The following is a 12,560-nucleotide window of genomic DNA, read 5'->3' on the forward strand; positions in this document are numbered from 1 at the left end:
CAGTTGGTTAAACGTCTGACTCGATTTCAGGTCTGGTTGTGATCTCAGGGTCCGGAGATCGAGCCCCACCTTGCGGTCTGTGCTGAGCACAGATTCCGTTCAAGTTTCTCTCTCCCTCCCGCTGCCCCTTGCACCGGCCCGTGCATGCACGAGTTCTAAAAAGAATCTTAAAAAAAAAAAAAAAAAAGATGTTAAGGGAGGTGAGAAATGACAATTATGTAGCAGCGGGAATTTCCTTAGTGAAGCTGTTGATCTAAGAGCGCGGCGACCGCAGAGCAGGGTCTGGAGGCATTGGCGTAGGGTACGGCGTGTGGCCGGAGGCCCACTAGGAATGGCCCAAGGCTGGCCAAGCCGCGTGGCTGCACGAACAGGTCCACGTCCCTCTTGCTTGGCACGAGGCTTGTACTCTGTAAAAACCTGCGTCGCCAGAGGGAGTCAGCAAGCATACAGTGTTCTGAGGGAAGCGGACAGGACGACGGTGACGTCTGTGAGGCCAAGTGTGTCGTGGGGAAGAACAGAGGTTAGCAGCAGCGCAGGAGTTCTGAGGGCTTTAAGGGAATCGGTCGAACTGTTAAGTACGGTGAAGGCAGGAAGTGGAGGAGTAAAACAGCTAAAAATTAAGATACGGGGAAAAGTAAACGGCAAGTTCACACTGAACCTGACTTTGGTTTGCATTTCTGGGTCTGTTGCAGAGTGGACCCGGTCGCACGCAGGAAGAACTTGATCCTGAAATCCTGTCAGAGTGCAAGTCTCATCGAACTGCTTCCTTACCACCAGTGTGACTCCCGAGCACCCACAAAAGCCGAACATTTAAAATGCCTGCTAAACCTGCAAATCCAGCACGTCCACACCCGGTTCGCGGTCTTCCTAACAGGTAGACGCACGGCCTTCGGCTGGCTCCTCTAGAATCATCTGCACACGGAGCTCGGAGGCCGGAGATCCGTGCCCACCCGGTGTTTGCCTGCTGTGTTCTTGTAGACGCTGCGGCCCAGGCCCGGGCTGCGGTGGAGCGGCGCAGTGTGCAGCCCCCCACGCGCGTACGGACGGTTCCCCGGGAGGGTGACCCAGCTTCTCCGCTCCGGAAGGCGGCGGTTCCGCAGCTGCTCGGCCTCCCCGGCCCCACCCCGGTGCCTGCTCGCAAGGCCGCACACCTTCCTCCCTGGGGCCGCTCCTCCCCCCTCTCCCTCCCCCGGTTAAATGAAGTTCCATGAAAGTTCGACATCAAAGAATTTTTCACCAGAACCTCTATAAAGGTTTTCTTCTTCTCTTCACAGAAAAGCCAACTGTCTCCAGAGAAGTCCTTGAAAATAGTGGCATCCTTGTTACAGATGTAAAGAACTTCATTGAAAACGTACCAAAAACAGCAGCTCCGTTTAAGAGCAGCTATTGGTAAGGATGCCTTCCAGGACACTCCTATTTACGGGGCATGACAGACGCTGACATTTGTGTCTGAGGAAAGCTGCTGTTGGCGAACTGCTCTTCACCTTCCACATCATGCTGTAAATTTTCGGTCTGTGTTAGGGGCGGAATTGCTGTCAGTTTGGCCTAAGTGGGAATTTCGGAAGGAGCCACCTGCTTCAGAGGAGCCCGTTTTTTCTGAAGGACACCAGTCGTCGCCTGCAGTTCACCTTGTTCCCAGGACGGAAGAGAACATGCATAAGTCCCCGTGAGACGGCCTCCTGTTTCTAAAAACCTTTCTTGATTGTTCTGTTTAAAGATGAAACCATCAATTTTGTGTTTGTCCAGGTGATCAGCGGGCCTAGACCATGCCGCCGCCACCAACCAATTCCGTTTCCTTTTACTTGAAAACCTTTTTGATAAACAGCAGTTTTCTCATATTTGAAAAATCACTGTTCTCCAACTTGAGAGTTTTCCTTCGTTTCTTTATACCTTGTAAAATCTTGGCCTTTGTTCACAGCAGGACGCCAGCTGTCCACGAGCGTTCGGCTGCAGTGGTCATACTGGTTTAAATTATTTTCCATTTTTACAGAGAGCCTTCAAAAATATTAAGCTCACTATTAAAAAGAATTTTACAAACACGTTTACTTAGTTGTAGCAAAAATAAGTCTATTTTAACAGATAGCGTTGTTTTTGCATGTTCCTGTCTGAAAGGCGTAGGTAGTGCATGTTACAGTTTGTGTTCCAAGCTTCACCGCCCTCGGACAAGCTGGGATCTCGCGCAGTGCACACGCGGGTGTTCTAGCAACACTACAGTAAGTTCTGTTACAGATCTATAAATTGTCAGTTTCCACTTACGTTTTGTAAATACTGCACTACAAAAATCAACCCTCTAAGGAAGAAAATCTTTTATTTATGGTATTAAATAATTTCTACCGTAATCTTTTAACTCAAAACCAAGCAAAATGTAGATACATAGTATCTATTTGGAACAAATTTTTGTAACTAATTTGTTTCATTTTTTTAAATAAAGACAACTAAAAAAAAAAAATCAACTCTCTGGGATTCCTTTAAAGCAAAATTTGAGTTTGTGGGGAATGCTGTGGCCCTCTGTAGGCCACGTAACGGAACGGACTGCTTCCTCCAGGAGCAGGAGCGCTGAGCCGGGACACACAGGTGTTGGCTAGCCCTTCGCCAGCTCTCTACCCGCTAGCCAAGTGGTGCCCACGTGACTGTTTCTGGCTTGGAAGCCCGGTCACTTCATCTGAGGAGAGGACGGTGACCCAACGGGGCGTGCTAAACCGGAAATGATGGACAAGTGACGTAAGCACCTGCTGCTGGCTCATCTTTTGAGGGCGCCTCAGGTCTACTCTCCCTCTCGCCAAAGACCCTCCAGCAAGCCCCACGGCTCTGTGTCCACAGCACCTTTTCTAGCTTTTACACGAACCACGCCAGCGAGTGTAGCTCTCTGCGCCGTCTGCTCTTCCCGACGCGCCCGCCATCCCTGTTCCCACGGCCTGGTACCTGAGTAGAACAGGTGTTCAAGACGCGTGGGACAGGACTGGAGAGATCCTGCTATTTATTCTTTGTACTTGTAGCCCGGCGTGCGCCTCTGCCTACATCCCAGGCTGACAGCTTGAAGAATTAAGGGGAAGAGAGGCTTGCTGGGGTTCTAGATCCTGTCAGTAAAAGCAGAGGTTTCTCCACTGGGGCCGCTCGGTGCCTCAAGAGCTGTGTCAAGAATGTCATTTGGGGTCTACTCACAGCAAAGCCAGACAGCAGGCAAGGCTGTTCGGATCCGTCTAGACTTGTGCCTACCCCTGTGGTCGGTGATGGAGCGCAGCCGCCCATGTGGTGTCCGTCAGCCACGTGGGGCGGGATCGGGGGCCACGAGCCACCAGGCCAGGGCCAGGACGATACTCACTAGTTCTTAACGCCAGGACGCAAACAGAGCACCCGAGAAGGAAGTGGTTTCCAGAGTTTGGCTTTATTTTGCAGTACAGAAATCATCTGGAGCCATCTGAGACAGACATCCCTGAAGCGGAGGCTCTGTCAAATCAATACTGCGTCGCAGCTTGGTCCGTTGAGGAAGCCACACCTGGGGTACAAAAGAAGCTTCTACATTTACCCGCTGTACCACAGCTTTCTTTCCCCTTTGCTCTTACCAATTTTACCAGGTGAAAACACTGCACACAGGCTTCCCCCGGAATGACGCTCGGGTCTGGAGTTGGGTTAGAATTGTGGGCCCGCGTGACCCCAACCTGTGGCTGTGTTCCGTGGCCCTAACAGCTCACGGGACACAGATGTAGAGGGGCGGGGCCCACGCGGGGATGCTGTCCCAAGGCATGGACTATTCGGTGGGAATCTCAATGCCAGTGGGACAGATGGCACGCGAATGGTGCCGCTCCGGCTCTCAAGCGGCAGAAGCACACGACCGCGGAGGCTACACTGATTAAAAGATACAAATACTGTATCGGTGCTCTGTGTCAGGATCACAGGGTCGTCTTCAAACTGATCCTTCACTAAGGAGAAAAGCCAGTATCGGTTAAACTGAACAGAATGTGGTAACCTGCCAATTCGGAGGAGCCACGCCGTGAGAACGAGTTAATACATGATATTAGGAAGGGGAGGAGTACGGACTGGGACAGCGCTCCGCGGGCGCCGCGGGGGTTACAACAGCGACTGCGGACGGTGCGCGGCCTGTGCCAGCTGCGTCTGTCCGAGACGGGCGCGCGCATCGCTTAGTCTTCCCCGTAGATGTCGTTTTTCTTGCGCTTCATCTCCTCGAAGTCGAACTCAGAGCCGGTCATCCTCTTGTAGATGTCTTTGATGTCGTCGCAGGTGGTCTCGAAGTGAGTGGTCGCGTCGTAGGTGCGGGAAATAAAGATCTGAAGTGACATCAGAGACAACGGACTTGGCGACGACGGCCCCGGCGACAGCCGTGCCCAGCGCCCGCCCCAGCCCGCGCACTCACCTGGCTCTCCGTCCCCAGGTCTTTGGGTACGAGGAGGTCACTGATGCTCACAAACCTGGAGGGAGGAAACGGAGGCCGTGCGTGAGCCGACCAAGTCCACCCTCGGCTCCGTCCGCAATCCCAACTCCCAGCATGCGGCCGGCGGCCCAGCAGCCGCTGGGGCTCACGCTGCCGCCTGAGTCGGAACTCGTGTCGCGTCGGAGCTCATCTCCAGAAACCCGTCACTCACTTCTGTTCGATTGGTTCCAAAAGCTCCAAAGCTGGTCTGATTTCCTTCTCGGGCTCCTTGGTCTCCACGGTGGTGCTGACTATGGCGATGTACTTGCCCTGTGCAGCCACGTTGTGCGCGGAGGAGATCATGCAGACGTAGATATCTGCGGGCAAGAAAGGCCACCTCACCGCCCGGCCCGCCTCCTGGCCACCCGATTCCATCGAGCTGAGCCTTCGGCTTCAGGGACACGCGGAGGCCGGCGGGGCCCTCCGGGAAGTATGCCCGGATCCAGCCACTTCTCGCCGACTGCGGGCCACGGCTCTCCCAAGCCGGGAGCTGCTGGGCATGGACCCCTACCCAGAGGCCGCCCAAACCTGACTGCTCTGCAGTCTTCCTCCCCAAGGCCAGCATCTAGAAAGGCTTTCCAGCAGCTAAGAAAGGATTTACATAAAGGACCAAGTTTCTCAAGCAACCCGCAGATCAGCACAGGCTGTTCTTCGGTCCCACGGGTTCTCCCTGTCCGCGCGCAGCTCAGTAAGTGCCTCACCCCCCTCCCCCAATCGGAAGGGCGCCGCCAGCTCCTCCTGTCTCGAGGCTTCTCCTCACCCTGGGGTCTGCCTGGGCCCCTGAACATCCCTTCATTGCAATCCTAATCTTAGGTGACTATATTTCTTACATGGAAAAATAAATACAGACAGCTCTGTTTAAAAGCTGATAACCCTTTTTAGTTTAATTTTCAATAAATAAAGTTAGGCTTCCGCCTGAAAGAATGGTGGGAAAAGGTAGGGGAGATGAAAATAACTGCTCGACGCAAAGAGATGAGGAAATACAGTTTTAGAAGTCAGTCCTGATCCTAACCAGAGGAAGCTGTTTTCCGGCACACCGCTAAAATCAAATTTAAGTATGAGCTCGACAAATAACGACCTAAAAGCACGGTCACTGGCTCAAAACCACAGTGGGTTTGGGTCACCTCATAAGCAAGAAACCCCCGCAGGCCAGTGCTCGAGCCAGGAGACACTGCGAGCTCATCCAGTTCAGCCTCTCAGTTCATCCTTCTAGAACGAGAGACTGGAGGTCCACGATGGGGGACCAGGAAGGGCGAGGCAGGGCTCCAGGACTCGTGTGCCTTTCACGGGGAGGACTTAGGATCTCTCTGAGCTAAATCCATCACATCTTGTTTCCCACGGGTCTCTTCACAGAGCAAACAAAATTAAAAATCCGGGATGAAACACACAGCAAATTCTAACAAACTCCTACAAACATCTGCTGCTCTTCAAAACTCACCTGACTTCCGATTGACCTGGTTCTGGGGAATGATGATCTGGCAGGAGTTGGCGTCGTTGGTGTTCTTGATCGGGTGGCTGAGGATGCAGATGACTCTGATCACCTGGCCCACCTTCTCGACCCGGTCTTTGACGTAGCTGGGGTCACAGATGAGCTGCTTACAGCGAGCAACCTGTACCGAAACGTTGAGGTCCCATTGACAATAATCAGTGTCCAAAGTTTCTAGATAGAATACCATCTGTCACCTTCATAAGGTTAACCAGAAGTTATTCCTGAACTACAAGTAACTTAAAACTAGTTTTGCCAACAATCCCAACAAACTCTCCTGGGAAAGATCCATGGATTCGGAGCCCTGCTCAGGTGTGAGGGAACCATGCACAGTGTTGCGAAGTTACAGGTTTCAGAATCAGGCAGACAGCTTTCAAATCCTGGCTGTCCCTAACCTCAAACGTCATTGTTAGGATTCAATGAAATACTCTATTTAAGGGCCATTGTCATACGTGACTGCGCCCAGTAAAAAAATTCTTTGATCGCCTGAGAGGAAGAGCTGTGGGAAACAAAATGGGATGGCGCTGCACTGAGACGCCCTCCGGGACAGATGAACTCCTCCCAACTGGCCCCTGTTCCCTGACACCCATCCTGCGGGACACACAAGGGAGTTACCAAAGATCGCAGTAATGAAGGTTCGCTCAGAGGGCCGACCAGTGAGTACAGACTACGTGGACCTAACCCATGGAATACTCTTCAGGGACACCACTATTTTTCTATCCATAGCTCTGGAGCAGCTCTAACTATCTGTAAGAGTTGTGAGTTCATCAATATTCACTTTGCATCTGGGAAATGCTACTTGAAACTCCACCTGGCCGGCCCCACATCTAAAACCCTTATTAAAGATTTTATTTATCTATTTATTTGACAGACAGAGATCACAAGCAGGCAGAGAGGCAGGCAGAGAGAGAGGGGGAAGCAGGCTTCCCGCTGAGCAGAGAGCCCGATGCGGGGCCCGAGCTGAAGGCAGAGGCTTTAGCCCACTGAGCCACCCAGGTGCCCCTAAAGCCCTTATTAAATAATAAAATGCTCAGTAACCATGAAGTCCAAATTCAACCAATAAATTTTAAATGGTATAAATAAAGCTAAATTTAAATGAAAATCCAGGAGACAGGCACCAACCCACACTATATAAACACAGAACACGTACCACTAAGACTTTATCCATAATGTATTTCTCAGTCTTAAGCAATAATCAACATTATAGAAAACAGTAATATAAAAAAAAAAAAAAAAAAAAAAAACACGCATCTTTAGCTCGTCCTTAGTATAAGAAACCATAAAAAGTGAAATCCGGCATTGATGCCCAAACCACACTACATCAGCCCACATTTTCTTCACAAGAACATAGTATTTTTTAAATTGTGAAAACGCTACTTACCTCTCCTTCAGATTTCACACCAATCACTTTTCCATCCTGCACGATGATTTCTTCAATGGGTTTATTGAGCATGTATGTACCACCATAAATGGCACTTAGCCTAAAAAAATGTTAGAGATGACCATTTATAACTGTGTCAACTACTAAAGTTTTTCTTAGATCTTGAGTTGTAGCCAATGTATATTTGCTCAATTTCCTTCCAGAAGGTGTTCATTTAAAAGTCATTAAAGCTACGATTACAGGAGAGCATGAGAACCAGAAACGAAGTCTCTCATTCACAGTTCGGAATACCAAGTCCAAAAAAAGCATTGACCAGCGATGGGGAAACAGCTCGTGTCGGTCTTATCTTCCTGCACAGAAATAAAATAATAAAATAACACCAATGCGGAGTCCGTGGAGAGGGAGTAAAAGCAGCAGACACCGGAGAAAAGACCAAAGGCGCGAGGCAGCTGGGCGCGTGGCCTCTGTGGCGCCTGCCCCGAAGGAACCACCGCAGCCCCTGCAGCAGGAGCGCCTCCAGCCGGGGCCGGAAGCCGCGGGCCTGCGGATGCAAGGTGCCGCAGGACAGGAGACGCTAGCGGGGGCGAGGGGGGCACAGAAAGGGGAGCAACCAAATCTAGCAAATCTCTTCAAATCCGTGACTAACTGCAGAAGGGCCCATACGTGAGCCAGAGCGCAAGGAGCGCAGCAAGAACAGCAGCTGAGCGGGGCCGCTGCTGGGCACGGGCGAGCCCAGGGCCCGCGCGCTGCCGGCTCCGAAGTGCTGCCGGCTCCGAAGTGCGCGCTGCCGCGCCGGACAGGACACCGGTTCCCGCGGGGAGCGGCCCCTCCGGCCCAGGAGCCGGCCCAGGAGCCGCCCAGCTCGCTCCCGACGGACGCCTCCCGACAGATGCCTCCAGGCACGGACACTGCCCTCCCCGCCCAGCGAGGGCTCAGGTTAAACTTCCCAGGTGAGGGGCCGAGGACTTCCCCGCGGACTCCAACAAAGTCACCCCCCAGAGAGCGAGCCCGGCCTCTCTAGAGTGTGCCAGTCACCAGGCCCTGTACACACATGTACACACACGTACACACACGACACTAGCCAAGTGAGGAAGCAAGAAACGTGATTCAAAGTAGATTCGGGAAACGCTGTCGGGACAAACCGGTACCCAGATTCGCGATGCTGTGTTCCGAGGGACTAACGGCAGCTACTGCAGATCTCTCCGGGACAGACGCACACCCGCGTTCAAGAACACGCTATTACAAATATACTCAGTGGGGCCAAAGTAAGTAAACAGTCTCAAAAACAGTATGTTTTAAAAACTTGAAGTTCTACATGGATAAAGTCCAGTACCAGAAAAAAAAAGTTAAAACTCACTGAATGGGATTAAATCTTGGGAAACAGAGAAAGGAGCCCGTGAACTTGAAGACTAATCAACAGGCATTATCCGATATGAAGCCTGGAGAAATCCAAAGACGAAATAAGAAAGAAAAGCTCTGCAGCGACGCCGGATGCCACCCGGCTTCCCGCAGGACGCAACCGTCCCAGACGGCGAGGACAGGAAACGGAGAGAAACGTCGGAGGCGGATAGTGGATTTTCAAATTCCCGATCTGACACGAACGCACACACCTGAGCAGCTCAGCAAGGCCCGAGCAAAACCAGAGAGGCGGGCCCTCGGGCCACTGCCCAAGAGGGAAGGGGTTCCCGGAGAGCAGCGGGAGGGACAGCCGCAGCGTCACCACGCACGGGACAGTGCGCGGGACGCCAGTGTCGGGTGGTGGCTGGGAGGTGCTGCCTGGAAACCTCTCAGGCCAAGCAAAGTCCTGCAGAAGTGAAGGTGACGGAACCCGGCACCAGCAGCCCCTCGACTACAAGAACGCCACAGCGCGCTGAAGACAAATGTCACGAGGCAGAAGTAAGGATTTCTAAGAAGAGCAGCGAACACGGTACCGTGGGAAAATGGTTCCTTTTCCTTCCCTCGTCGCTTCCTTAAACTGACTTTCAGGGCAGAAACGGCACCGCTGGACCAGGGGCTGAGCCGTGCCAGTGATCCGAGCGCGGAGAAGTGACTGCGGAGACGCGATCGCAGCCGCGACAGCGCAGAGAGCGAGAAGGCCGCAGCCTGCTTCGACTGCGCGTACGGTGCTGAGCACAGCATCAACTGCAAAGAAGCCGACAGGATGCACGCCACAGTGTGCGCAGCACTGAACTATGACAAATAAAAAGGCAAGGCCACAAAGCCACTAGAGGAGTTAGTCTAGAATCGTAAAAAATATGTGATGAATCCGAAGAAAGAGGAACAGAAATGGGGGGAGAAAAAGACAACGAACAAGACAACAGATCTAATCCCAACAATATCAGTAATTGTACTAAACATAAATGAGCTAAACAATCCCGTTAAAGGCCAGAGTTGTCGCACCAGGTAACAAAGCAATATTCAACTATCTGCTTCTACAAGAGACTCACTTAACTAGACAACCTTCCGAAAGTAAATACAAAAGGAAAAGCAAACAGGTAAGGTGGTATTTTCCGTCTAACAGTGGAAAGGAGTATCAGCCGGCAAAAAAGCTTTGCACGGACGGGCCTGCACCGAGGCGGGAGACACACCCACAGAAACAGGACACACCATCAGCGCGGACACACGGGAGCTGCTCCATAGGCTCCTGCTACTACACGCAGCGCGACACGTGTAGGCTGCGAGCTCTCCTCAACGGCTCATTCACTCCCCAAAATGTCACTGACGTGACCGCCGACTCTGGGGCCCCCGGATGGCTCAGCTGGTTACGAGGGTTGCGAGAGCAAACCCTGCAGTGGGCTCCACGTTCAACGGGGAGTCTGTGCGAGTCCACGCTATCCCTCTCTGCCCTTGCCCCATCTCCGCACACATTCTCTAAAATAATCTTTTAAAAACCATTTTTAAAAATCTGACCATAGGGGCGCCTGGGTGCTCAGTGGGTTAAGCCTCTGCCTTCAGCTCAGGTCATGATCTCAGAATCATGGGATCGAGATCGAGCCCCACATCGGTCTCCCTCAGCAGGGAGCCTGCTTCCCTGCTCTCTCTCTGCTACTTGTGATCTCTGTCTGTCAGATAAATAAATAAAATTAAAAAAAAAAAAAAACTGACCATAAATTATGCCTTGATTTCAAAAATTAAAATCTTACAAGTTTGTTCTCTGATCATCATGGAATTAAAATTAGATGTCCGTAACAATATGATATTTAGAAACATCTCTAAATGTTTAGCAATTAAACACTACACCTTCAAAAAAACCCAAGGATTAAAGCAAAAAAAAAAGAAGAAGAAGAAACAGGGTACCATAATGAATGATACATATTTAGAGAGAAATTTTAAACCTTTTAAATCCTCATGTTAGAGACTAAGTATAACCAATGACGTGTTTCAACTCTAGAAAACTAAAAGAAAATTAAACCCATGAAGGGAAAAGAAATTAAGAACAAAATAAAATCAAAAATAAGCCACAGAGGAAATAAATAAAACTAAGAATCTGGTACTTTGAAAGGATCCATAGCTGATAAAATCCTACCAAAAAAGAAGAAAATACAAATGACCGATCACAACAATGGAAGGTGGGAATTTCACTACAGATCCTAGACACTGAAAGGATAATTTAAAATATATTATGGGGTGGCTGGGTGGCTCAGTGAGTTAAATGTCTGTCTTCAGCCCAAGTCATGATTCCAGGGTTGTGGGATCGAGTCTGGCGTGGTGTCAGGCTCCTTCCTAAGTCAGAAGCCTGCTTCTCCCTCTGCCCCTGCCCCTCCCCATGCCTGTGTGTTCCTGTTCTCAAATAAAATCTTTAAAATACATACATATATTATGGACAACAGGAAATTCAAGAACTTATGTGAAATGGTCAAATTTCTTTTTTTAAGATTTTTTATTTGACAGAGAGACAGAGATCACAAGTAGGCAGAGAGGCAGGCGGGGGGCAGGGGAGCAGGCTACCCGCTGAGCAGAGAGCCCGATGCGGGGCTCAATCCCAGGACCCTGAGATCATGACCTGAGCCGAAGGCAGAGGCTTAACCCACTGAGCCATCCCGGCGCCCTGAAATGGTCAAATTTCTTGTAAAACACAAGAGATGAACTAAATGGGACATCTGAGTAGCCCGATTTCTAATTCATGTGTGTGTACGCACATGCACGCAAATTACATCCAAAGATAAATTAAAAGGAAAATACATCATGAGTAAGTGTTGTTTACCCTGAGAATGCAAGGCCAGTTTAACATCCCAAAATCAATCCACAATTCACCACAGCAATGCATAAAGAAAATGTGCATTATTAACTTAATGTCAGCACCTATTCTTAAGAAAACTCCCAGCCAGCCAAGAGTAAGAAGGAATTCATTCTGACAAAGCCATCGACAAAAACCCTATAAAAAAATTTAGTAATAAAGCAGGAATGTTCATTCTCAACAGCAAACAACTTTACAATAAAATTGAGACACTTTCATTAACAGCAGCATTTAAGTAACATAAAATACTTATGAACCAATGTGAACTAGGTGCTAGATCCCTACAATGAAAGCCTCAGAACACTGCTGAGACAACACCTAAGTCCACAGAGAGAGCAGCACCTTCAGGGGTTGGAAAACCGGTAGTAAGCTAATGTCAGCCCCAGCTGGCCTGTACATTTAAATTCAATCCCACTTAAATCCCAGCATTGTTTTCCTAGAAATTGACAAAAAACTGTCCCAAAATGTATAGGGAAATGCAAAGGACCTAGAAGAGCCAAAACAATTTTGAAAAAAAAAAAAAAAAAAATTGGAGCGAATTTTCATTACTTGCTTTTACATCTTTTTTTTTTTTTTTTAAAGATTTTATTTATTTATTTGACAGAGAGAAATCACAAGTACACTGAGAGGCAGGCAGAGAGAGAGAGAGAAGGAAGCAGGCTCCCTGATGAGCAGAGAGCCCGATGCGGGACTCGATCCCAGGACCCTGAGATCATGACCTGAGCCGAAGGCAGTGGCCTAACCCACTGAGCCACCCAGGCGCCCCTGCTTTTACATCTTAATGTAAAACTAGAATAATCAGGGGGAGCCTGACTGGCTCCGTCGGTGCAGCAGGGGACTCCTGATCTGCGGGATTGGAGTTGGAGCCCCAGGCTGAGTGTAGAGATTACTTAAAAATAAAAATAGTCTTTAAGCGGCACCTGGGTGGCTGAGTGGGTGAAGCACCTGCCTTCGTTCGGCTCAGACCTGGGATCGAGCCCTGCGGCGGGCTCCCTGCTCAGCAGTGAGTCTGCTTCTCCCTCTCTCT

General features: G+C 50.1%; 2 protein-coding genes across 6 annotated transcripts in view; one reads left to right on the forward strand and one right to left on the reverse strand.

Annotated features, from left to right (window-relative positions):
• Nucleotides 1-4,238, forward strand: part of TASOR2 (transcription activation suppressor family member 2) — a 78,312-nt gene extending 74,074 nt beyond the window's left edge. For 2 of the 4 annotated variants that reach the window (XM_059404007.1, XM_059404009.1), the window contains 3 exons: nucleotides 693-874; nucleotides 1,275-1,389; nucleotides 1,522-4,238. In XM_059404007.1, coding sequence (XP_059259990.1) covers nucleotides 693-874; nucleotides 1,275-1,389; nucleotides 1,522-1,549 — 325 coding nt within the window. In that variant the 3' untranslated portion in view covers nucleotides 1,550-4,238. Of the gene's footprint in view, nucleotides 1-692; nucleotides 875-1,274 lie in introns of all 4 variants that reach the window. The other 2 variants (XM_059404008.1, XM_059404010.1) reach the window with 2 other exon arrangements.
• Nucleotides 3,367-12,560, reverse strand: part of GDI2 (GDP dissociation inhibitor 2) — a 29,901-nt gene continuing 20,707 nt past the window's right edge. For both annotated transcript variants that reach the window (XM_059404013.1, XM_059404012.1), the window contains 5 exons: nucleotides 7,297-7,396; nucleotides 5,868-6,039; nucleotides 4,602-4,746; nucleotides 4,373-4,427; nucleotides 3,367-4,286 (listed from right to left, as the gene is read on the reverse strand). In XM_059404013.1, the coding sequence (XP_059259996.1) occupies nucleotides 4,140-4,286; nucleotides 4,373-4,427; nucleotides 4,602-4,746; nucleotides 5,868-6,039; nucleotides 7,297-7,396 (619 nt within the window). In that variant the 3' untranslated portion in view covers nucleotides 3,367-4,139. The remainder of the gene's footprint in view (nucleotides 4,287-4,372; nucleotides 4,428-4,601; nucleotides 4,747-5,867; nucleotides 6,040-7,296; nucleotides 7,397-12,560) is intronic.

Source organism: Mustela nigripes, chromosome 6 (genome assembly GCF_022355385.1).
Source record: "Mustela nigripes isolate SB6536 chromosome 6, MUSNIG.SB6536, whole genome shotgun sequence".
Taxonomy (NCBI): Eukaryota; Metazoa; Chordata; class Mammalia; order Carnivora; family Mustelidae; genus Mustela; species Mustela nigripes.